General features: G+C 34.0%; 3 protein-coding genes across 4 annotated transcripts; 1 reads left to right on the forward strand and 2 right to left on the reverse strand.

Moving 5' to 3' along the window:
* The first annotated feature begins 8,004 nt into the window (after positions 1-8,004).
* LOC127086681 (pentatricopeptide repeat-containing protein At4g16470) lies at positions 8,005-9,845 on the forward strand. Its single transcript, XM_051027475.1, has one exon. It carries the CDS (start codon positions 8,091-8,093, stop codon positions 9,042-9,044), a length of 954 nt encoding a protein of 317 aa, XP_050883432.1. The 5' UTR covers positions 8,005-8,090; the 3' UTR covers positions 9,045-9,845.
* A 185-nt stretch (positions 9,846-10,030) lies between these two features.
* On the reverse strand, positions 10,031-11,962 carry LOC127086680 (pentatricopeptide repeat-containing protein At1g05750, chloroplastic). The gene has a single exon (XM_051027474.1). The coding sequence runs from the start codon at positions 11,721-11,723 to the stop codon at positions 10,215-10,217; it is 1,509 nt and encodes a 502-aa protein (XP_050883431.1). The 5' UTR covers positions 11,724-11,962; the 3' UTR covers positions 10,031-10,214.
* Positions 11,963-16,148: 4,186 nt separating this feature from the next.
* On the reverse strand, positions 16,149-19,745 carry LOC127086682 (receptor protein kinase TMK1). 2 transcript variants are annotated; one of them, XM_051027477.1, is made up of 3 exons: positions 18,956-19,171; positions 17,074-18,846; positions 16,149-16,976 (listed from the first exon to the last, which is right to left on the reverse strand). In XM_051027477.1, the coding sequence occupies exons 2-3, from the start codon at positions 18,689-18,691 to the stop codon at positions 16,453-16,455; spliced, it is 2,142 nt and encodes a 713-aa protein (XP_050883434.1). In that variant the 5' UTR covers positions 18,692-18,846; positions 18,956-19,171; the 3' UTR covers positions 16,149-16,452. The 2 variants fall into 2 exon arrangements, with proteins under 2 accessions (XP_050883434.1, XP_050883433.1); XM_051027476.1 differs by having other exon boundaries at positions 17,074-19,745.
* Positions 19,746-21,254: the final 1,509 nt, after the last annotated feature.

Consider the following 21,254-nt stretch of genomic DNA (forward strand, 5'->3'; position numbering starts at 1 on the left):
CTCATCAATCAAAGTTCATCAACCCATCAATTGAAAGTAGTTTTTATTGACCCATCAGTCAAAGATCTTCAACCCTTCGGTTGAAAGAATTTTTTACTGACCCATCGATTAAAGTTCATCAACCCATCGGTTGAAAGCAGTTTTGATTGGCCCATTGGCGAAGTTCATCAGCCCTGCGGTTCAAAAATGTTTTTTATTGGCTCATCGGTCAAAGTTAATCAACCCATCAATTAAGGGAATTTTTTCATTGACCCATTGGTCGAAATTAGTTTTATGTGGATCTAAATCAACCCATCGGTTAAGGATGACCTTTTACCTTCATCAACCCATTGGTTTAAGACGGGTATTCAGAACATTTCAATCATCTCTGGTCTGTCCAGAACATTTCAATCATCTATGGTCCGTCCAGAACATTTCAATCATCTCTGGTTCATCCAGAACGTTTCATTATCTCTGGTCTCATGCAGAACCATTTCAATCATCTCTGGTCCGTCCGGAACATTTCAATCATCTTTGGCCCGTCCTAAACTTTTCATTCTCTCTGGCCTTACCCAGAAACATTTCAATCATCTTTGGTATGTCCAGAACATTTCAATTACCTCTGGTCCGTCCGGAACATTTCAATCATCTATAGCCCGTCTGGAACTTTTCATCATCAATGACCTCATCCAAAACCATTTCAATTACCTCTAGTCCGTCCAGAACATCTCAATCACCTCTGGTACGTCCAGAACTTTTCATTATCTCTTGGTTTATCTGAAAATTTTCATTACCTCTAGTTCATCCGGAACCCTTCGACTATATCTGGACTCGACCAGAAGCACTTCAATCACCTATGGTCCGTCTGAAACCCTTTTATTATATATGGCCTCGTCCAAAATCATTTCATTACCTCTGGTTCGTCCGAAATCCTTGATTATATTTGGCCTCGTCCAAGAACAGTTTAAAACACCTCTGGTCCGTCTGGAACCTTTTCATTATCTTTGGTCCGTCTGAACCATTCAATAATTTATGGTCTCGTCCAGAATCATTTCAAACCACTTATGGTCCGTCAAGAACCATTCGATTATTTCAGGCCTTGTCCAGAATCATTCCATTACATTTGGTCCGTCCGGAACACGTCGATCCTCTCTGGCCTCGTCTAAAATCATCTCATTCAATAACACTTTAATGTTCTCTGGCCTCGCCCAGAATCATTTTAAGCCATCTCTGGCCCGTCTGGAACCCCTCGATCATCTTTGGCCTCATCCAGGACATTTCATTCCCTCTATGACACTCATTCTCTTTGGTGCCCCCGCTACATCCAAGTAAGATACTCATTTCATTCCAAGTCCCATCATGGTAAGATAAAGATTTGAAGGTACAACGTTAACTTGGGGATGAATGTATGCTCACATATCTTCAACGAAGTTAGTCCTTCATACAAATCATCTCACCACTATGTTCCTCTTAAGAGACAAAAACAGGGTTTTCTTGTATTTAATTATCCTCCACCACGAACATGCGAAGACTTTGTCTTTCGCACTTTCGAGTCGAAGAGTAATTAAATAGGGGCCGCTGTCATACCCCAAATTTTCTGGGAATTTTACTATTATCTGGATTTTAGTTATATTTTATCTCGAATGAATGAGATAGTCATTTGATAGTGAACTGAGAATTCAACGAGGTACAAACATGAGGTCCCGGGTTCGAACCACACCTTCCTTATTTTTAGAGTTTTTTTTCTCCTTTTTGTGTTTTACCTTTATTTGCGTTATTTTAAAACTAAAAATTGCACTTATTTCTTTTTATTTTTTATTTTCGAACTTTTATTAAATTATTATTTTTAATATTTATTTTATTTTTACTTTTAATGTATTTTTAGTCTAAAAATCAAGAAAAAACAAAATAAAATAAAATAAAAATATTTTATATTCTTGTTACTATTACTATTATTCAATATTAGTTTTTATTTTAAATTATTACATTATTTTTATTATTATATTAAAATTATAAAAAAAGAATCAAATTCATTTATATTTTGTTGTTACATTTTGCATAGATCATGGATCCATCTAGATTCATTGGCTTGGCCACAAAGAAATGAATCAGATCAAATCTTATAAAAAAGTGTCTAATAGGAATCAATCTCATTCAAGTCTTGACCTAATTCTACACTGTAAATAAGACCTAAAATTACAATGAAAGATCATTCACAATTACAAATTTTTTATCCTAAAGTTGTTGCTCTTCACATCGAAGAGCAACAACGACTAAACTCTAATCTATGCTTCAGCCAACCCTACAACCGAAGTTCCAGTAAGCAGACCCTCACACCAAAGGAAAATAAGAAGTGAAGTTAGAAAGAATTCGAAACAGAAAGAGGAAAGAAAGAAAAAAGAGCAAAGAGAAACTGTATTTTTGCTCAAATCAGGGAAATCATCCTCCCTGTCGGTTGTCTCCATTCCTATTTACCTAATTTGTATAAAATTTAAGCTATTGTATGATGATCGTGTGTTTTTTAATATATATTAATACTAAGTAATACCCTGTTTCAAATAAATAAAAAATATCAAATTCAAACTAAAATCAAATGAGCAACCATAGTAAGTCAAACCATACTAAAGTTTATGTTTAATTTAAACTTATTAATACTAACATAGGTTCTTTGAAATTCTAGCACTTGCTTTTTTGAAACCAAATAGAAACCACCAAAACAAAAATCAATATAAATCTTAATAAAAACTAATTCAAAACCTAATAGTAACCAAATCAAATCCTAATAACTTGTTTCAAAATTGAAAAAAACCATATCACCATCAAAATAACACCCTGTTCAAATCAAAATCAAAACCAAGTCCAACATTCAATCATTCAAAACACTAGCTCTGTAAAAGTTTTAAAACACTAACCAAGTACTAAAGATCCAGAACAACCATGTCAAGAAATCAAAGCCATGACGGAACCAAAACGGAACTCTCAAACCAAAACTGAATCGGAAATTAAAGTAGAGCAGTGTCGAAACAAAACCAAAACACAGTTAAAACTTAAGTCATGAAGGATGAGAGTTTTTCTAAAAGGGACGAGTTGAATAACTGATGTGTTTGTGATTTGGAGTACTGATACATGATACTCCCACCGTTTTGTAACTTATGTGTTTTTTTTCTTTTTTTTCCTTTTGTTCAGAGACACGTGTCATGGGGTGGGGGGTTTCGAAGGGGGCGGCATCCTATTTAGTTAGTAGCTGACTTTTTTTTTTTTCTTTTAGATGCGTATACAGTCGATTTATCATCATCCTCCGTTTGTATTATTTTATAGATTTTTAAAATAAAAATCTAATTTATTTTAATATTCAATGTTTATTATTAACAATATATTTAAATTAATTTTTTTTATTATTTTTGGGGACTTAACACTCTTTTATTAACCCAACTAAACTCTTGTTTTTAGTTGACTCATTATTTAATTAATTAATTTTATTATTTTATTTAATTTAATTACTCAAATTTTAATCTTATTTTCATTCATTTACTTATCTTAGTGCCAATTTAGTTATCCTAAAATTAAATTTTATTTAAACGACATTTTTAGTTAACGTTTTTAAGTAATTTAATTTAATATTAAAAATGCAAAAACTTACTTCTTTTTATTAAATACCAAAAATATTTTTCTTTTATTTTAATAAAAAATACCAAGAATAAATCTTTTCTCTTGTAAATAATTTTTATTTTTTATTCATTATAAATTTTTTTAGTAAATGAAATTAAACCTTTAAGTGATCAATGGATTAGTGCTCGCCGCATCGATCAATCACTTAGATCAAATTAACTCAACTCATCAAATTAATTTCTCTTTTTTTTTTCATGCATCTAATTCAAAACAAAGACAAATCATTTTTATAAACTAAAATCAACCAACCAACAAAATTGCAAACTACGCAGACTTTGATTTTTCTCATCACTCGATGAGAAATATGTAGGCACAAGGTTACGAACCAAGACGAGTCCCCTAACCTAAAGCTAACTCTTTTTTTTCTTTTCCATTTTATCCCTTTGTAATTACCCTTTTTCTAAGTAAATAAAAAACAAGTAGAAACGATAGATGCAAACCAATTTTAGAAAACAAACACTCAAAACCCTAGGCTAGAGGAGGTTCCTGAAAGAGTACAACAGAAGTTAGAGGGGCCTAACACCTTCCTCTCACTTAACCGACTCCCAAACCCATATTCGATTGTGATGACTGTCTCATCCTTTTCCTTTAGGATTTTATCATTATTTTCCTTATTCCTTAGGAATGAATAAAATATGGTGGTGACTCTGTGATTTTTCCCGCCTCGATACAACAGTTTCAACTTCAGTGGTCCCCTTATCCAAACTGTCTCCTTCATTAACAACATTGGGTCCTACCACATTGTATTCTAGTGAGAGTATTAGTTCCCATTGTCATATTTCAAACCATTCTGTTAAACTCCATTTGATCGTAATACCAAAGGATATCTACACTAGGATAACCTAAATCCTTTAACCCAATCATAACTTCAAAGTAACTCCAAAAATATGGATCAACATCTCAAGTTTCCTCTAATAATTTATAACCTAATTTTGTGAACTCAACAAACTAACCCCCATGATGCACAATGTACTGAAAACGATTATCCATGACCTAAACAAACAACTTAAATGAGAAATAGCACCAAATAAGATGACAAAACCTAAAAAGTTTTCAGTTTTAGTAACAAATCATACCTTATGATTGTAGTTGAATGAAGTTCTTCTTCCACTCTATATTCTATATAAATAAGCTTCGATGACCTAAGCAAGCTACCTGAATGAAAAGTAACAGTGACGACATGGTTAGAAACCTAAGAAGTTTGTTGCATGCATGATGGATGAAGTAACCTGAATGAGAAGTACTTACGATTGATGATGGATGAAGCTTCATCTTCTACGATAATGAAAAGGGAGAAGTAAAAATGAACCAACGAGTGTTTCTAGGATATTTGATGACATAGAGTGAATGAAGTTGAAATGGGTGAAATGAAAATGAGTGAATGATGTTGAAATATTTCAGCTTACATTTGTTTTAATTTTACAAACTTAAATCAAAATGTAATATAATAATTTGTTGTCATGTTATAAACGCCACCTAGAGTGCCACATATGCTCTAGTTAACGAGAATACACAAAATTTAATAAACATGATAAGAGTGGCTAACGGAAGTACACTTAAGAGACTTAAAACGAACAATTATTCAATAAGGGACTGAACCGAAACCTAAAAATTAAGTTAAGGGACCAAATGATGCATTAAGCCATTATTTTTTTTTAAAGTTGTTCAATAGACTCTGTAATAACAATAAGTTTTAAATTGGTAATTAAAATATTTTTTTAATTAACATGTTGATTCTATGTTTATTTGGTTATTTTAATTATTTTAAATAAATATATGATTAAATTGAAATGATTTCAGTTTTCATGTTTTTTTAATGTCATTTTCAATATCGTATTTTTACATGTTAAATGTTGATAATGATCATTATTAGACTATAAATTAAAAATGATTGAAGTGAGAAATATATTTATATTTATTTTAGATAGTAAACTAGTAATGTGGATATATATATATATATATATATATATATATAATTAAAATATGGTTATTCATTAAAAATAGTTATTCTCAATTAACTTTTTTCTTCATAGAAGAACACGGACTATTATTTTCAATAACGAATCGTCAAAATTGTGTAAAAAAGATAAACAAATAAACAAAATCATAAATTTCACACATCGTACCCCCCATAAGTCCACCATCACCTTCCTATATCACAATTCAAATATCTTCTACTAGAAAAATGTCATTCTCATCTGACTTTTTCTTTCACTAGAAGAACACCAACTTGAATTTTCTATTGAAACAAGTTTGATTCTCTAATCATTTTGTTAAGTGCGCAGATCATAGAAAATAAATTCTGACTCTGAAGAAGTTAACTCTGAGCGAACCAGACTCTAAAGAAGTCAAGTATGGTCCAACCAAAATTTGAATTGTAGACGCACTCGAAAAAAGGAAGAAACAAACGCGTGTTTAAATGAAAGTCAAGCATCTAGATTACCAAGTCAACGTTTCTGCAAGAATCCATCCAGAATGACTCAGATAAAGACTCTAATGAATCAAGCTTTTGAAAGTATCAGAACTTTGATCTCTATAGACTCTGAAGTCTCATTTTCACAAGATTCTGAAGACAGACTCTAAACTCTATTCAAGCTTCATCAACTTTAATACGAAACCTTTGACTAGAAGTTAATGACTAAAAGTCAACAACTGATATAATAACATGTGGAAAGTATAATCGGTACAAAAGAAAATATATTTTCCACTTCCCTGAAGATCAGGAAAAGGACTGTACTATTGTACCAACTTTTTTCCTCACGTCCCATCCTCACCCACTATTTGTTGCAAGCGTCACTCTACTGTTGTAGAAACAAGTGACATTCATACAATTGTGATATTGAGAATATTCCAATTCCACTCTCTAACAGATCTATTCTTCCTCTATATAAAGAGATCTTGGAAGATTGGAAATACTACCACATTGAACAACACTCATATATGGGAAGAAATAATATAAAAAAAAAGTAATGTTTCCATACTAAGAAAACTCTCACGTTCATACATTTAGAACTTTCTCTTGAATACTTGTCTTAAGTGTAATATTTGTTTTTAACTTGCATATCTACTTATTTTTAGAAGCATCTTGTAAACACAATCTTGTTTTATTAACCTTTGGTTAAATTCTTTGAGTGGCTAGGATATAGTTATATAAAATCCATTTAATTATTGGAAGGATATAATTGAATGTTTCTTCCTTGGTTATGATCCAAACTTATGGGATATAGTCATAGATGGCTATACATATCCCCTAGATACAAATGGTGTGAACAAATCGTGTAAGATGGACTAACAAAAAAAATAAAAAATTTCATCAATCGGTCTCCCAGAGGTCCACCATCACCTTTCTAAATCACAACTCAAAAGCCTTCCACTAAGATGGACTAACAAATAAACAAATTCATAAATTTTATACATCAGACTCCCAGAGGTCTACCATCACCTTCATATATCACGATTCAAAGGTCTTCTATTAGTTAAGGGTCATTCTCAATTGACTTTTTCCTTCACTAGAAGAACACCAACTAGAATTTTTAATATTGGACCGTTCACATCGTGTAAAATTGACTAACAAATAAACAAATTTAAAATTTTCATAAATCGGACTCCCAGAGGTCCACCATTATCTTCCAAGATCACAACTCATAGGTTTTCCGGTATAATGGGTCTTTCTTAAGTGATTATTTACTTCACTAAAAGAACACATACTGGAAGATGCTATTGGATTATAGAAATTGGTTGAGAATATTGAACAAATAGTTTATGCATCATTATAAAAGCCCGGAGATCTTATTCCCACAGAGGTTTTTGATTTACGAGAGCGGGAACTAATGAAGCATTTTCTTGAATAATGTGATAGTTGATCGAATATTGTTAGTTGCGCTTCAAGTACGAGTTGCCTTTGAACTATCCATCAAAGAAGATAACATGAATAGTAGGAGGAAAAATGGTTATAAAATAGTTAAAGTTGTTGGAACATAACAAAAAAATAGTTGTGGCGACATAACAATTGGAACTAGAAAAATATATGAAACGATGAAGATGACTAACACATTGAAACTTTCAATGCAGTGGTTATGGTTTTCTGGTGAACATATGAAAGAATCTACAAAAGGTTAGCACTCCAACTATTAAATATGTATTTGAATGATATTGAACTTTGCAAGTGTGTGTAAACAATTAGAATTGTTCTTGGTTGGATTGACGTTGAGTCTGGACCACCATAGGATGTGAATCGACCATCGAGATGAATATGAAGGCCTTGTACTTATGCAATGTCTGTAAGCGAAGGTCCGCATGTGCACTACTTATTCAAGAAGATATTAATAATAAAAAATAGTTATATATAGATTAACTATGCTCTACTTATTAACCAACTTATTACTTATTTTTGAAAGAAAAAGAACATAGTAAGGTATCCCATATTTGTGTTGATTAAGGTCATGGCCAAACCTCATGAACTCAAACCAATCTACGCCACTCTTCTGGACACATGTTCTTCTTCCGCAAAAAACACAAACAACCTCAAAATAATCCACGCTCGCACCATCATATTGGGTATTTCACACCATGATTTCATTCGAACCAAGCTTCTATCTTGTTATGCTTCATGTTCCCAGTTGCACCAAGCTAATATCCTCTTTTCATTCACGAATCGCCAACCCGTTTTCCTCTTTAACTCTCTCATCAGAGCCTATTCATCTCTTAACATGTTCTCTCATTCTCTTTCCCTTTTTCGCCGAATGGTTTTTTCTTCTAAACCGTTTGATCGCCACACTTTGCCGGTTGTACTGAAATCTTGTGCTGGGTTATCGGCTTTGAGGCTGGGGCGACAGGTTCATGGAGCTGTTTTGTTTAATGGGTTTGGGTTGGATTTGAAAAATTCGAATGCTTTGATACATATGTATTATAAGTGTGGACATTTGGATTTTGCACGCAAAGTGTTTGATGGAATGTGGGAAAGGAATGTGATTACTTGGTCGACGATGATGGCGGGGTATGGAATGCATGGTAGGTTTGAAGAGGTTTTTGAGATGTTTAATAGAATGGTGGAAGTAGGAGAGAGGCCAGATGGTGTTACTTTTACTGTAGTTTTGACTGCATGTAGTCATGGGGGTTTTGTAGAGAAAGGGAAGGAAATATTTGAGATGATGAAGGTGGGGTTTGGGGTAAAACCTGAGCTGAGACATTATACGTGTATGGTGGATATGTTGGGGAGGGTTGGTCTAGTGGAAGAAGCAGAGAAGTTGATTTTGAGAATGGATGTTGAACCTGATGAAGCTTTGTGGGGTGCTCTCTTGGGGGCATGTAAAACTCATGGGAAGGTTGGTGTGGCTGAGAGAGTTGCAGAGAGGGTTTATGGGACAGAACTTAGTGTTGTTGCATCCTCAATTTGAATTTTAATATACCCAAATTTTGGTCATTGCTTATGGGATCAAGTGCTGGAAAATCAGCTAGTATGAGATAGAGATATCAAACTGTATCAGTAAGTGAAGAATATGTGCAGACTGCCCCATTTAGCACAGTGTGTCACATAGGCAAAAATCGGTGTTAATGATTGGAGATTGAGGAAGATGGAGAGGATTTGTGTTATGTTGTTGAGGCTTCTGAGTGTTGCTGGTGTGAACGTAAGCTATAAGGCTAGGGAGAAAGCGTTGAAGGTGGCTCTTGATTGGAAAGTGAATTTGATGGGTGATTATGGAAATATTTTGAAGGCGTTGGGGTTTATCGATGTGGTTTATGCGTTTGGTATTGTTTCTGAATTCAGAATGGATGAGCTTGTTGAAATTTCTGCCGTGGCTGCAATTAATTGTGAGTTCATGCAGCTTTGTCGTGATATTGGTTCCTGAGATTGTTCAGAAACTTGTTAATAGGGGCAAATATGTTCTGGCTGTGAAGTATGTTTTTGAGTTTATTCTTGCTAATAAGATTCCACCAATTCCTATTTTGAAAGCATGCGAGGATGCATCTAAGAAACTTACTACAAGCTGGCATTGAATCATTCCAAATGTATAAGTGACCTGCTCTACATAGAACATTCGTGCAAGTTATTGGCTCTGCACCTTTTGAGGAAAAGTTGAAGTCTTAGGGGACATTTGTTTCATGAATTTCAATTTTATTCCCACGAATATGACTTTAATTTTTTGCATTTCCATGTTTGTTTAAAGTATTTATAAATTATGCTTTGGAACTTTTTATTTTTGGGAGTTTAATTTGCACCTTATATTCCCATGAGAATAAAAGGTAACCACCCAAAACTTTCTACATTGATTTATTTAAGTCCTTTATTTTTTATTTTAATTTTTCAAATTAAATATATTTTATAAATATTTCTGAGAACTTAAATTATTTATCAAACACAAAAGTAGGAATAAAATTCCTGTTTAGTAATGTTGCTTGGAATAATATTCTCAAAATTGTAGTAATCCTTGAAACAAACAAACACACCCTAATGTTTTTTGATTTGTACATTTCAGAGTAAATTATGGTATAAAAAACCATTTTCTTGACCTCAATTACTAGGACTGTTTAATGAGTTATGTTACTGTGCAACCCGATCGCAAAATTCAATCTTCCTCGTAAGATTCTTTTCCAGATAAATCAGGAACATAGTCACATAATTGGAGCTCAAAGGACAGAAGCTGCAAGGTTGAGTAAATACAGTCGTTTTCTTCATGATATTTATCTCCAGACACAAATTTGTGAATGCTAGAATCAATCTCAATGGAACTAAAGCCTTGTTTCTTTTGTAAGCCACGTTCTTTCATTGCCCTCCTAAGCTTGCTTGCACCTTCCCATTTTCCAACTGCAGCATATATGTTAGACAGAAGCACATAATTTGAATCTCCACCAGGGTACAATTCAACAAGATACTTCATCACTTTTTCAGCCAATTCAACTTCACCTAGAGTCCTACAAGCTGCAAGCAATGACCCCAACACCACTTCATTGGGGTTCATGGGCATTTTCTCGATGACATCCCATGCTTCCTCCAATCTCCCCGCTCTACTATAAAGATCCACTAAGCAACCATAATGCTCAATCCTCGGCGAAACTCTACGAACTCTCTTCATGTCAGCAAAGATTTTCAGGCCATCGTCAATCAATCCAGCATGACTGCAAGCCGTGAGTGCACCTGTGTAACTGACTCCATTCGGCTCGAACCCTTCTTTCTTCATTGTATGGAAGAAACTCAGAGCTTCATCTGCAAGTCCATTTTGAGCAAAACCAACAATGATTGAATTCCATGACACCAAATTCCGCAGAGTCATTCCATCAAAGACCTGACGAGCAAGCTCTATGCACCCACATCGAGCATACATATCTATCAACGAATTCAAAACTCTAACATTATCTCCGAACTCTTTCTTCATCACAAGCCTATGTACCCACAATCCAAGACCAAGTGCACCCAAATTAGCACAAGCAGCAATGATAGCAATAACAGTCACGTAATCAGGAGAAACACCAGCAATCTGCATTTCTCGAAAACACTCTAGAGCTTGTTCATAACAGTCTTTCTTCACAAACCCACCAATAAGCACAGTCCAAGAAACAGCATTCTTCGTAGGCAATTTATCAAACAGTTTGAGTGCATCTTCAATATCACCATTCTTCATATACCCATCAATCATAGTATTCCAAGAAACCAAATTTCTGACACCCATATGATCAAACACCAACCTAGCGGAATCCAGACGACCAGATTTAGCGTACATGTCAATCAACGAAGTACCCACCTTTACATCGTTAATGGCGAAACCGTATTTGAAAGCGTGTGCGTGTATGGTAGCTCCAAAGGAGATGCTGGTTTGGGAGGGGTAGTGTGCGCAAGCAGAGAGAAGAGTGACGAGAGTGATGTGATTGGGTTCAACTTGAGCTTGTCTCATGCGGATGAACTGGGAAGCTGCTTGGAGTAAATGGCCGTTTTTACAGTGGTGAGAAATGGAGGATGTCCATGCTACGGTTGGATTGGGGTTAGAGTGAGGTATTTGATTTGGAAGATGAATGGGTGAATGTGGTTTTGGAGGATGAGAATGTTGTGTTGGGGTAGCAGTGCACGTAGTCAGGATCATTCTGCATGAAATTTTGGCGGGGATGGAGTTTATATGTTTAGGGAACTATCATATTTAAGGAACAATTAGAACATTTCACAACCTCTGATTTGTGTGGAATTCATAAATGAGTCTCAAGAAATCAAATTTGATATCAAACCAAAAATATTAAGGAAGTTGTGTTAGATAAATCATGAAGGTTAGGAAGAGAGTATGAAATTATGTTAAGAGGACTCACGGTTTTTTGTTGTGATTTTCGGCATAAGTGTGTAATGGTTCACCTATGATTACATTATGCACCACTTCATCATGAAATGTTGCATATTTTAAATTCGAATTCAAATTTTAAATAACAATCAAAATCAGGACCAATAATTAAAATTAAGTCACTGCATGCCGGCTGCCGGAGCACCACCGACACCGCTTTATAGTGTCACGAGTAGTCTGATTGCTCTGATGCATCGCGTCTAAGTGCTTAAGTGCCCCTTACAAATCGCCACTAACGTCTTTACGCCCACACCGTCAGACCCGGATCCAGAGTCAATGTCGTCGGTGACGACACCGACGATGAGTTGTTTAGATGAGACATGTGACATAATACTTGGGATCACCACATTTGTCCATGTGACACTTTATCCTATTTAACTTTTTTTTTGTTGAGTTTAATATTTTTAAGTCTTTATAAATTCTTTTAAAGTGAGTACCACTTTTTATGTGGGACTTTTGACAATCCATTTATTATCATTAACTCAATTGCATATTTCTTGTCATATTGGAACACTTCCATAGACATTGATTGTTCATAATTTTCAACAATCTCTTACTTGTTCTAATAAGGACAAGTCTAATTCTAGAAAAGGAGAAGTTGGTGTTTGTAATTTTCGTGTTGAAGCTCCGGCGCGGCGGAACAGAAAGAACCATAAAAGACATCTTTTGAATGGTTGAGTCTTGGTGCTAAGGGTGAACTCAGCCTCCCTCTCTTTTTTGTTATGGGTATGGACTTTTTCTGGCTTACACAACCCTTTTCTTATTTCTAAACACACACCCCCCATTTTTTATTTAACTATTTTATTTTCTTATTTTTTTATCTCTTCATTTAATTTAAACATTTTTTATTAAACATTTTTTCTTTTCACACTTTAATTAATTTTTTATTTAATATAATTATATTATTTATAGTTAATTTTTGACCATTTTGCCTTTGATTATATGATTGATGATAATCTTGAATCATTGAATATTGATCCTAAGTTTGATTAAACCTTCAACACTTCAAATATATTGATGAATGATCAATGGATCATTCTTGACACTTTAAGGTGTTTGATAGGTTGTCCTTGATTGATCATATAGTTGAATCTCTTGATGATAGGTGAGACCTTTAGTTTCTTGAGCTTTGTCTTCCCATTTTATCTATGTTGCATTATTTCTAGACCTCCAACATGCCTAGCACATGCATTGTTATTGATCGGCCTCAGATAGGTGTGACTTCTACATAAGTCCAGTTACGATTGTTTAACATAGCGCTAAAGTGTCCTGACTCGATTAAATCTATCCTTTGACCATTAACCACTAACATTTGGAAATTGATGTTTAACTATCATCTCTTTTATCTTAATTTGTGATTACTTGGGTCGATTCAATCTTCTTTGATTCAAACATGTTGATAAATGATCATTGAATCATTTTTGACACTTTGAATCAAAGATAGTTTATCCCTTAAGGCGCCATACTTTTAGTCCTTTGACTTGTGGATAGATGATCCCTAAGTGATTAACTTTTGCAACTAATCTCTAACCACTAACTTATATCATTAACCATTGACTTGTTAACTTAATCTTATGTTGTCATTTATTTCTTGTCAATTTATTTTCTTTTTATTTATTTCAAAGCACTTTATTCTCATTCTCATCATCATTCTATCTATTCCACGCATCCTTATCTTATTACCGTTTATTTGTTGTCAATTTATTTTTATTTTATTTATTTTCAAGCACTTTATTCTCATTCTCATCATCATTGTATCTATTCCATGCATCTTTATCTTATTGTCATTTATTTATTGTCATTGCATAATCAAAAAGAACAAAAACATGATAAAATCAAAAGACCAAATATGCATTCATCTGTGACCCACTGTTGGACTTAGAGGATTCATTAGGACTCTTGTATTTGGACCTTGAATCTTGATTCTTGATTCATTCTGATTTGGAATTTCATCTGTGACTTGCAATCTTTTATTATAAGAATGACATTCATGGCACTACCCTAGGGAGACATGTTCTTAAACCCATTATCCACTTGTTAGCATATGTCACTTTGCACACAAGGTTTTCTCTTGGGCTACCTTGCAATGAGACCATTTATTCCTCGCTTTGTTCCCTTGTAAATATCCATTTATCTCACCATTTCAAAGTCAATAAGCAATAAACCCTTGATCCAACGTCAAACGACATTTTCTTAATCAAATTTAAAATACAATAAAAATACGATTAGAATTGTGCGCCACAAGCTTTAAGTGGTGAAGAAAGAGTGAGAATAGAGTTTTTCTACCCTCACTCTGAATATTTTGGACACAAGATGTTTGACTTGTTTGTTTGAAATATTCACCTCTACCCCTAATTTTTAGTGCAATTCTAATAAAAAACAATCTCTTAAAAAAAGATAAAACAAACATCAACTCATCAAACCCATTTTTGCGCCTTAGGTAGGGGTGTTCATGGGTGCGGGTCGATCGACGAACCCGCTGACCCAACCCAACCCATAAATTACCCGAACCCATTCATTTACGGGTATACCCAACCCAACCCATAACAACCCGTATAATTTTGGTTCAGATATCGGGTTTGAGTTTTGCAATCCACAGACCAGTTGACCCAATTCATTTATGTGACTTTAGTAATTTCTTATTATATTTATTATTATTTTAAATAAAAATATAAAATTAATATCTCACTAATAACCATAATTTTTCTTTACAAAAATTTTTCTCCACCAATAATACTACTATACCAATGAGTTTATGTAATTCTAAGATTAAATGTTCTTTCTTATTTTCTTTTATATCATTTTCAACTTATGTATTTTATAAAAATAACGTGTCTTGTTGAATTTTATACTATTATAAAGTGTTATGTCGAGTTGATGAATTTGATTAGATATTATATGATGTGTTTTATTAAATTTGATGTTATAAATGAGTATGATTGTGTTGAGTCATGTTATATTTTTTTTAAACCGATAAAATGAATCATAAAAAATATATTATTTATTTGAAACACAACCCGTGAACACCCAACCCATTAATGAACGAGTCGGTTCGGGTCGGTTTTGACAATAAAATTGTGGGTTGGACGACGGACCCAACCCATTGAATTTTGAACGAGATGGGTAATGAGCTAGATCAAACTCGGTCCAACCCAACCCGCGTACACCCCTAGCCTTATGGTATCACTCCGAAAATCTTTTTTTCAAGGTAAAAATAACCAACCAACAATCATTTTCTATTCCGAACTACAGAGCTCTGATTCTTCATTTCACGATGATGATTCGTAGTCTCAAGGACCACAATCCTTGACAAGAACAATAATAAAAAAAACAGATAACTTCGATGATTCCCATCGAGTACGACTTCCGAAACTTTATTTGGTTGCGAGACCAAATCTTTTCTTCTTTTTTAGAGAGTTTTATCGATTATTTTCTCTTTTTTTATGGAATAAATAAAATCTAATAATGATTCTGTGTCAGTCAATCAACTTTTTCTCGTAGCATCAACATTTTATCATTTTTACCTCCTTTGTTGAGTTTAACATTTTTAAGTCTTTATAAATACTTTTTAAAGTGAATCACTTTGTAACTTTGTACGTGGGACTAGTGACAATTTATTTATTATCATAAACTCAATTGAACTCTTTCTTGTCATATTATAACATTTTTATGGACATTGATGGTCCATAATTTCCAACAAGTAGAAGTTAATCTATCTGATGTCTCTGACTCTTGAAATTATCAAATTTCAAACTCGTTACAAGAATCTCAAGAGAATTGGCATCTTGTTAATTCAAAGTCTTGAATTTGAGATTAACCACACTAGAAAATATATGAATTGATTATTGAATTGATCACCTTCCACGCTTAAGATCTGAATCTAATTAGCTTACGAACTAGCTATAGAGTTGTGCGGTTTCTTTTTAGACATTATATGCTGGAAAAGTTGGAGTTATCATCATCCTTCTTTAGCCAAACCAAATGAGAATTTTTCACTGAATACTACAAATCTGCAATTCAAATTAGAAAGAGAAAATAAAGACGCAAATATGTTTCTCTTATCTAGAATTTTGGTTTCATTCAGAACATTAATTCACCTTAAACATAAAAAAAAACATGCTAGCCACACCAATCTGCTGACATAAGAAATGTTATGCAGGAAGAAAATAAGCTAGACAGTTTCTTTTGGTTTCACATGTTAATACAACAATCAACCTTGTACAATATGAATCTCACAAGAAACTTATAGCATCGTTTTTATAAATATAACTTACCTTGTAAATTGTAATGCAGATTCATTACTAGCAAACATAATTTGTGATTTTTGTGTAGGACACAAAAAAGACCAAAACAACATTTATCTACATCTTGGTTTAGTACTCATCAATATTTTAGCTCAAAAAACAAACATGGAGAATCCATGTCAATATTATCAAGAACACACAAACAAGAACCACAAAATTCCTATGAAATCAACTCTTAATCATCTAGCATCAGCAGAAGTGAAGGAGTCAGCAAATCCAGTAGGCCTCACTGCAATACTCCCTTTACTGTCTTCAAGACTAGCAGAACAAGTACTGTAACTAAACTCGCCGTTTTCTGCATCCTTCCAAATTTTCAACATTTGAGGAAGTGGTCGAGTATCGTCAACGGCAGAATAGGAGTCGTCGAATTCATCGGTAACCGGTCGCCATTTCTCCACTACTGCTGATAGTACATTGACAGCATGACTCATATCTGGCCTATGGTATGGTTCCCTAGCAGTGCAATGTCCAGCAAGTTCTGCTACAATAGTTATACTTTCACGTGTTTCTTCATTTCGTTCCAAAGCTGGATCAATACCAGCCATAATCTTTTCATTGTTCGATTTAACTCGCCAAAACCATTCCGCCAAGTATCGGATTTCCTCTGACCGGCTCTCGTCAAGGGCCGTTAGTCCCGTTAGAAGCTCCATTAACACCACACCGTAGCTGAATACATCAACTTTTGTGGTGATTTTCCCCATCACTGAAACACATTAAGACAAACAAGCACTGAGATACAATTTCTACAACTAATTTCATGTTTAATTTAGAAGGATGAAAATTTTAAAGCCAGGTCATACCTGCATATTCTGGGGCTAAGTAACCGAATGTCCCAGCAAGTTTTGTTACTACAGATTTTTCACCATCTGGCGCAAGCTTCACAAGACCGAAATCCGAAACTTTTGCACGAAAATCGTCACCTAGTAGAATATTAGAAGACTTGAGATCTCTGTGAATAAAGGTCTCGCGAGTAAGACCGTGAAGATATTCCATCGCTCTCGCAACATCTAGTGCTATTACAAGCCTTTGTGACCAAGACAAAGGCTTTAAATCCAATTTTTTCCAATGAAAAAGATGCTGACTTAGAGCACCAAGTGGCATATATTCATAAACTAAAAGTCTTTCATTTCCTTCAATGGAATGCCCCAAAAGAGAAACCAAATGTCGATGACGAACCTTAGAAAGAACATCGATTTCAGCTTGAAACTCTTCCACTGCCTTATTTCCAATAACTCCATTCTCCATTCTCTTCACTGCTATATTGGTTCCATCTTCTAATTCCCCTTTGTAAACAGTTCCAAATCCACCACGGCCTAGCTCATTTTCCGATGCAAAATCGTTAGTAACCTTGCGTAGCACTTGCACTGATATGACATGGTTTCCAACCTCAATCAGGTGAGAGTTTTTACTTTCACAGCTTAAGTTATTCAGAGAACTTGTCCCAGTCTTTTCTATTAAGCTTCCAGAGTTGTTGCTTGAAACCGCAATTTTAACTACATTGTATGGATCAGACGAATCTCGAGGATGAACCACAATGGAACTCGGAGCATCCAAGGATTTTTTATCCTTCTTGAAGAAACATAAAAAGAGATAAACAATAAAAAAAACTACAACTGCAAACACTGCAATTCCAACCAATGTTGCTACTGTCTTGAATCTTCTATGATCTGAGCTTTGAACTGTCTCATTATATGAAGATGGAGAGTGAGTCGAGTTGTTTTCCGAAATCGGGCCGCTAATAACAGGACTCACACTCCCTCCAGTTTGATTATTAAGAAAAGGGTTACCGACCGTAATAACCTTCACACCATCACGAAAACTCGGCAAAGGAGATTCAATATTGTTATCACTCAAATCCAACAACCTCAAGGATTTCAGTTTAGTAAAATCACTCGGAACTATGCCAGATATATTATTTCCAGCAAGCCTAATTTCGAGAAGTGATTCTAACTTAGCAAGTGAAGGACTTAAGCTACCATTAAGCTTATGTCTTGGTAGATTAATCAAAGATACCTCAGATGAATTGCAGCTCAATCCAAACCACGGTCCTGTGCTACTCGTGCACGGTTTATTACCTGACCAATCGGAAATCAGAAACGACGGATAATTCAGATTATCCAGAAAATCCAACAGTGATGTAACTTGTTGAGAACATTCAAGTCCAGGCTCAGTTTGGCAGAAGAGATTATCATCATAAGTAAAATTTGCAGCTTTAAACATCGGTATCGGACCCATTAGCATGTTATTGTTCAAAACAAGTAACTCGAGTTCCATTTCTGCTAAGGACTGTGGAATCAACCCAACAAATTGATTACTGTTAAGGTTGAGTTCCTTCAAGGAAATGAGATTTCCAATGTTCTTCGGAATTGTACCCGAAAACTTGTTTCCGTGTAGCCAAATCTGTGTTAAGAAAACCATTGAAGCAATAACATCGATAGAACCTGTAAAACCACCTTCTCCTTCTTGATTATTCAACCACAGAACCTGAATTGAAGATTGAGAAAAAGTAGCTGGAATCTTCCCGGAAAGTTTGTTGTTCGAAAGCCTTAGATTTGTGAGTGATGGCAATGTGCCTAGAAAATCAGGCAAAGACCCAACCAAATTACAATGAACAAGAGAAAGATTAGTTAACTGAACCGATTTTTCCAAATCCGAAGGAAATAACCAACCATTAGTACTCACATTGAGTTGATTCTCTTCCAAAGACAAAACCCTAAGGCTTGTTAATCCATTGAAGAAATCCAATGGAATAGCATCAAATGAATTGTAGTCCAAGAAAGCGAATTCCAGTTTCGATAAACCACTAAAACTCGGTAAAACTCCGGTGAGATTGTTTCGTTGAAGACCTAAATTGTAGAGTTCTGTGAGCTGGTTAAAGTTTTGAGGCAATGTTCCTCTAAGACCAAGATTCTTAGCTTGAATCTGAGTGACTCTATCTTCTGAACAAAACACAGAAGGCCATGAAGGAGGACCACATGGATCATTGTTTCCTTCTTCTGGCCATTTCAAAAGCTCAGGATTCTCTAATCCTTTTCTAAAATCATTCAAAACTTTGAAATCATTAGGGTCTGTTGCAGCATAACATAGTGTAATAATTGAACAAAAACATATCAACTTGGAAAGTTTTTCAATGAACATAACTCCTATGAATGGCCTAAAACAAAAGAATCCAACATTAACAGGGAAGAACTTTCCTAGTAAATCAAAAACTTAGTGTCTAATTTGTATGAACAAGATGAGACATTCTAGAAAGAAGTTCAAGATAGTGTAAAAATGAGTGCTAGCTAGGTAGTTATTGTAGCTAAAGAGAGTTTAACTTTAAGAAGAAAATGTTGAATGGAATGAAATTGATGAAATGGGAAAAGACAACAAGAGAGTGTAATTGTGGAGTATCTCTTTTGCAATTTTCTTGTTTCAAATGACTGTGGCTAAAGAAACCTTCTTTTTTGCTTTCAATATTTTTATCAATAGATATAACTATTTCATTAACTTTTTTTTCTTCTAAGCCATGTATATTAGTAAAAAATGTTAATAGCATAGTATTCAATTAATATTTTAGGATTGGCTGTGTGAGTTTTTGCATTAAAAAATATGGGTGTGGGTGAATGAAAGATGAAAAGGAAAGGTTAACAATAATTTTGTCCCATGGTTTGAGATGACAAATGGATGATATTCTTCCACATAGAGATTAAGGGGGGTCCATTTTGGTCTTGCTTTAGGATATTTTCTATAAAAAAAAAAGTGGTCCTAGGAGACATTTTGTACTTTTGAGGCGTAACATCAGCAACAGAATCATTTTACTGCTTTCATTCCATAACTTTAAATAAAGTTTATGGCTAATGTATATGACATAACTAGCATCAGTGATATATATATATTTTTTTAGACGATATAGTTCTTTTTAAAAAGTTGAATGATTATTTAAATGAGGTTAAAGATTTGGAATTGAGTTTTAGAAATACATGATTTTCGTTTAAGTAGAAGTAAGACATAGAATATGAAATATAAATTCAACAAAAGAGAAAGTGTTTCTAATCTATAGGTGAAAGTTGAAGACCATATTCAATATATTAAATATATTGAGTCCGTAATATAAAGGTACCATTCAAGGTGAAAGAGAAATTATACCGAAATACGGTAAGACCTGCGATGTTATATGACATAGATTGTTGAGCGGTGAAGAATCAACACACGAATAAAATAAGTGTAGTGGAGATGAGGATGTTATTTTGAATGTGTGATAAAACTAGATATGATAGGATTTGAAATAAAAATATTATAGATAGTGTTAGGTAACATCAAAGGTAAATAAATGGTAAAGAAAGATCTTCAAGCATGACATCAAAGGTAAACAAATGGTAAAGAAAGATGTTAAAGCATGATATCCACAAAGATAAGCAAATGAAGAAGATGTTCAAGCATGACATCAACAAATATAAGCATATGATAAAGAAGATAATCAAGCATGACATCTACAAAGATAAGCAAATGGTAAAGAAGATGTTCAAGCATGACATCAACAAGTACAAACAAGGATGAATAAGATGTTCAAATATGACATCCACAAAGATAAGAAAATGAAGAAGATGTTCATACATGACATCAACAAATATAAACACATGATAAAGAAGATGTTCAAGCATGACATCAATAAAGATAAGCTAATGAAGAAGATATTCATACATGACATCAACAAAGATATGAAAGCATGATCATAACAATATCAAGCATGGTATATAAACACATACATACAACATGTGAACTGTTGAGATGGTATATTTCGTGTCGGGTTTTTGTTATCGTATCCACAGGGATTGTAAGATATCACCGCCGTTCGATGGTTGTATTAATCTTAGCTCAATGTAACAATAGGGTTTTGGTTTTAATCAAGTTATCTTGCATAAAAAGTAATAAATTGCGGTAAAAGTTATGGTTTGATTAAATGAGAAATATTGTCAAAGTTAGGTTTCAATGATCACTT

The sequence above is a fragment of the Lathyrus oleraceus genome, chromosome 5 (genome assembly GCF_024323335.1).
Source record: "Lathyrus oleraceus cultivar Zhongwan6 chromosome 5, CAAS_Psat_ZW6_1.0, whole genome shotgun sequence".
NCBI classification, from domain to species: Eukaryota; Viridiplantae; Streptophyta; class Magnoliopsida; order Fabales; family Fabaceae; genus Lathyrus; species Lathyrus oleraceus.

Excerpts from the sequence above, each read along its gene's own strand:
- LOC127086680 (XM_051027474.1), bottom strand. The coding sequence starts at position 11,723 with ATGATCCTGACTACGTGCACTGCTACCCCAACACAACATTCTCATCCT.
- LOC127086682 (XM_051027476.1), bottom strand. The coding sequence starts at position 19,411 with ATGTTCATTGAAAAACTTTCCAAGTTGATATGTTTTTGTTCAATTATT. Across the intron at positions 16,977-17,073 it reads CTTAGCCCCAGAATATGCAG|TGATGGGGAAAATCACCACA; the intron begins GTATGACCTGGC and ends AATGTGTTTCAG.
- LOC127086681 (XM_051027475.1), top strand. The coding sequence starts at position 8,091 with ATGGCCAAACCTCATGAACTCAAACCAATCTACGCCACTCTTCTGGAC.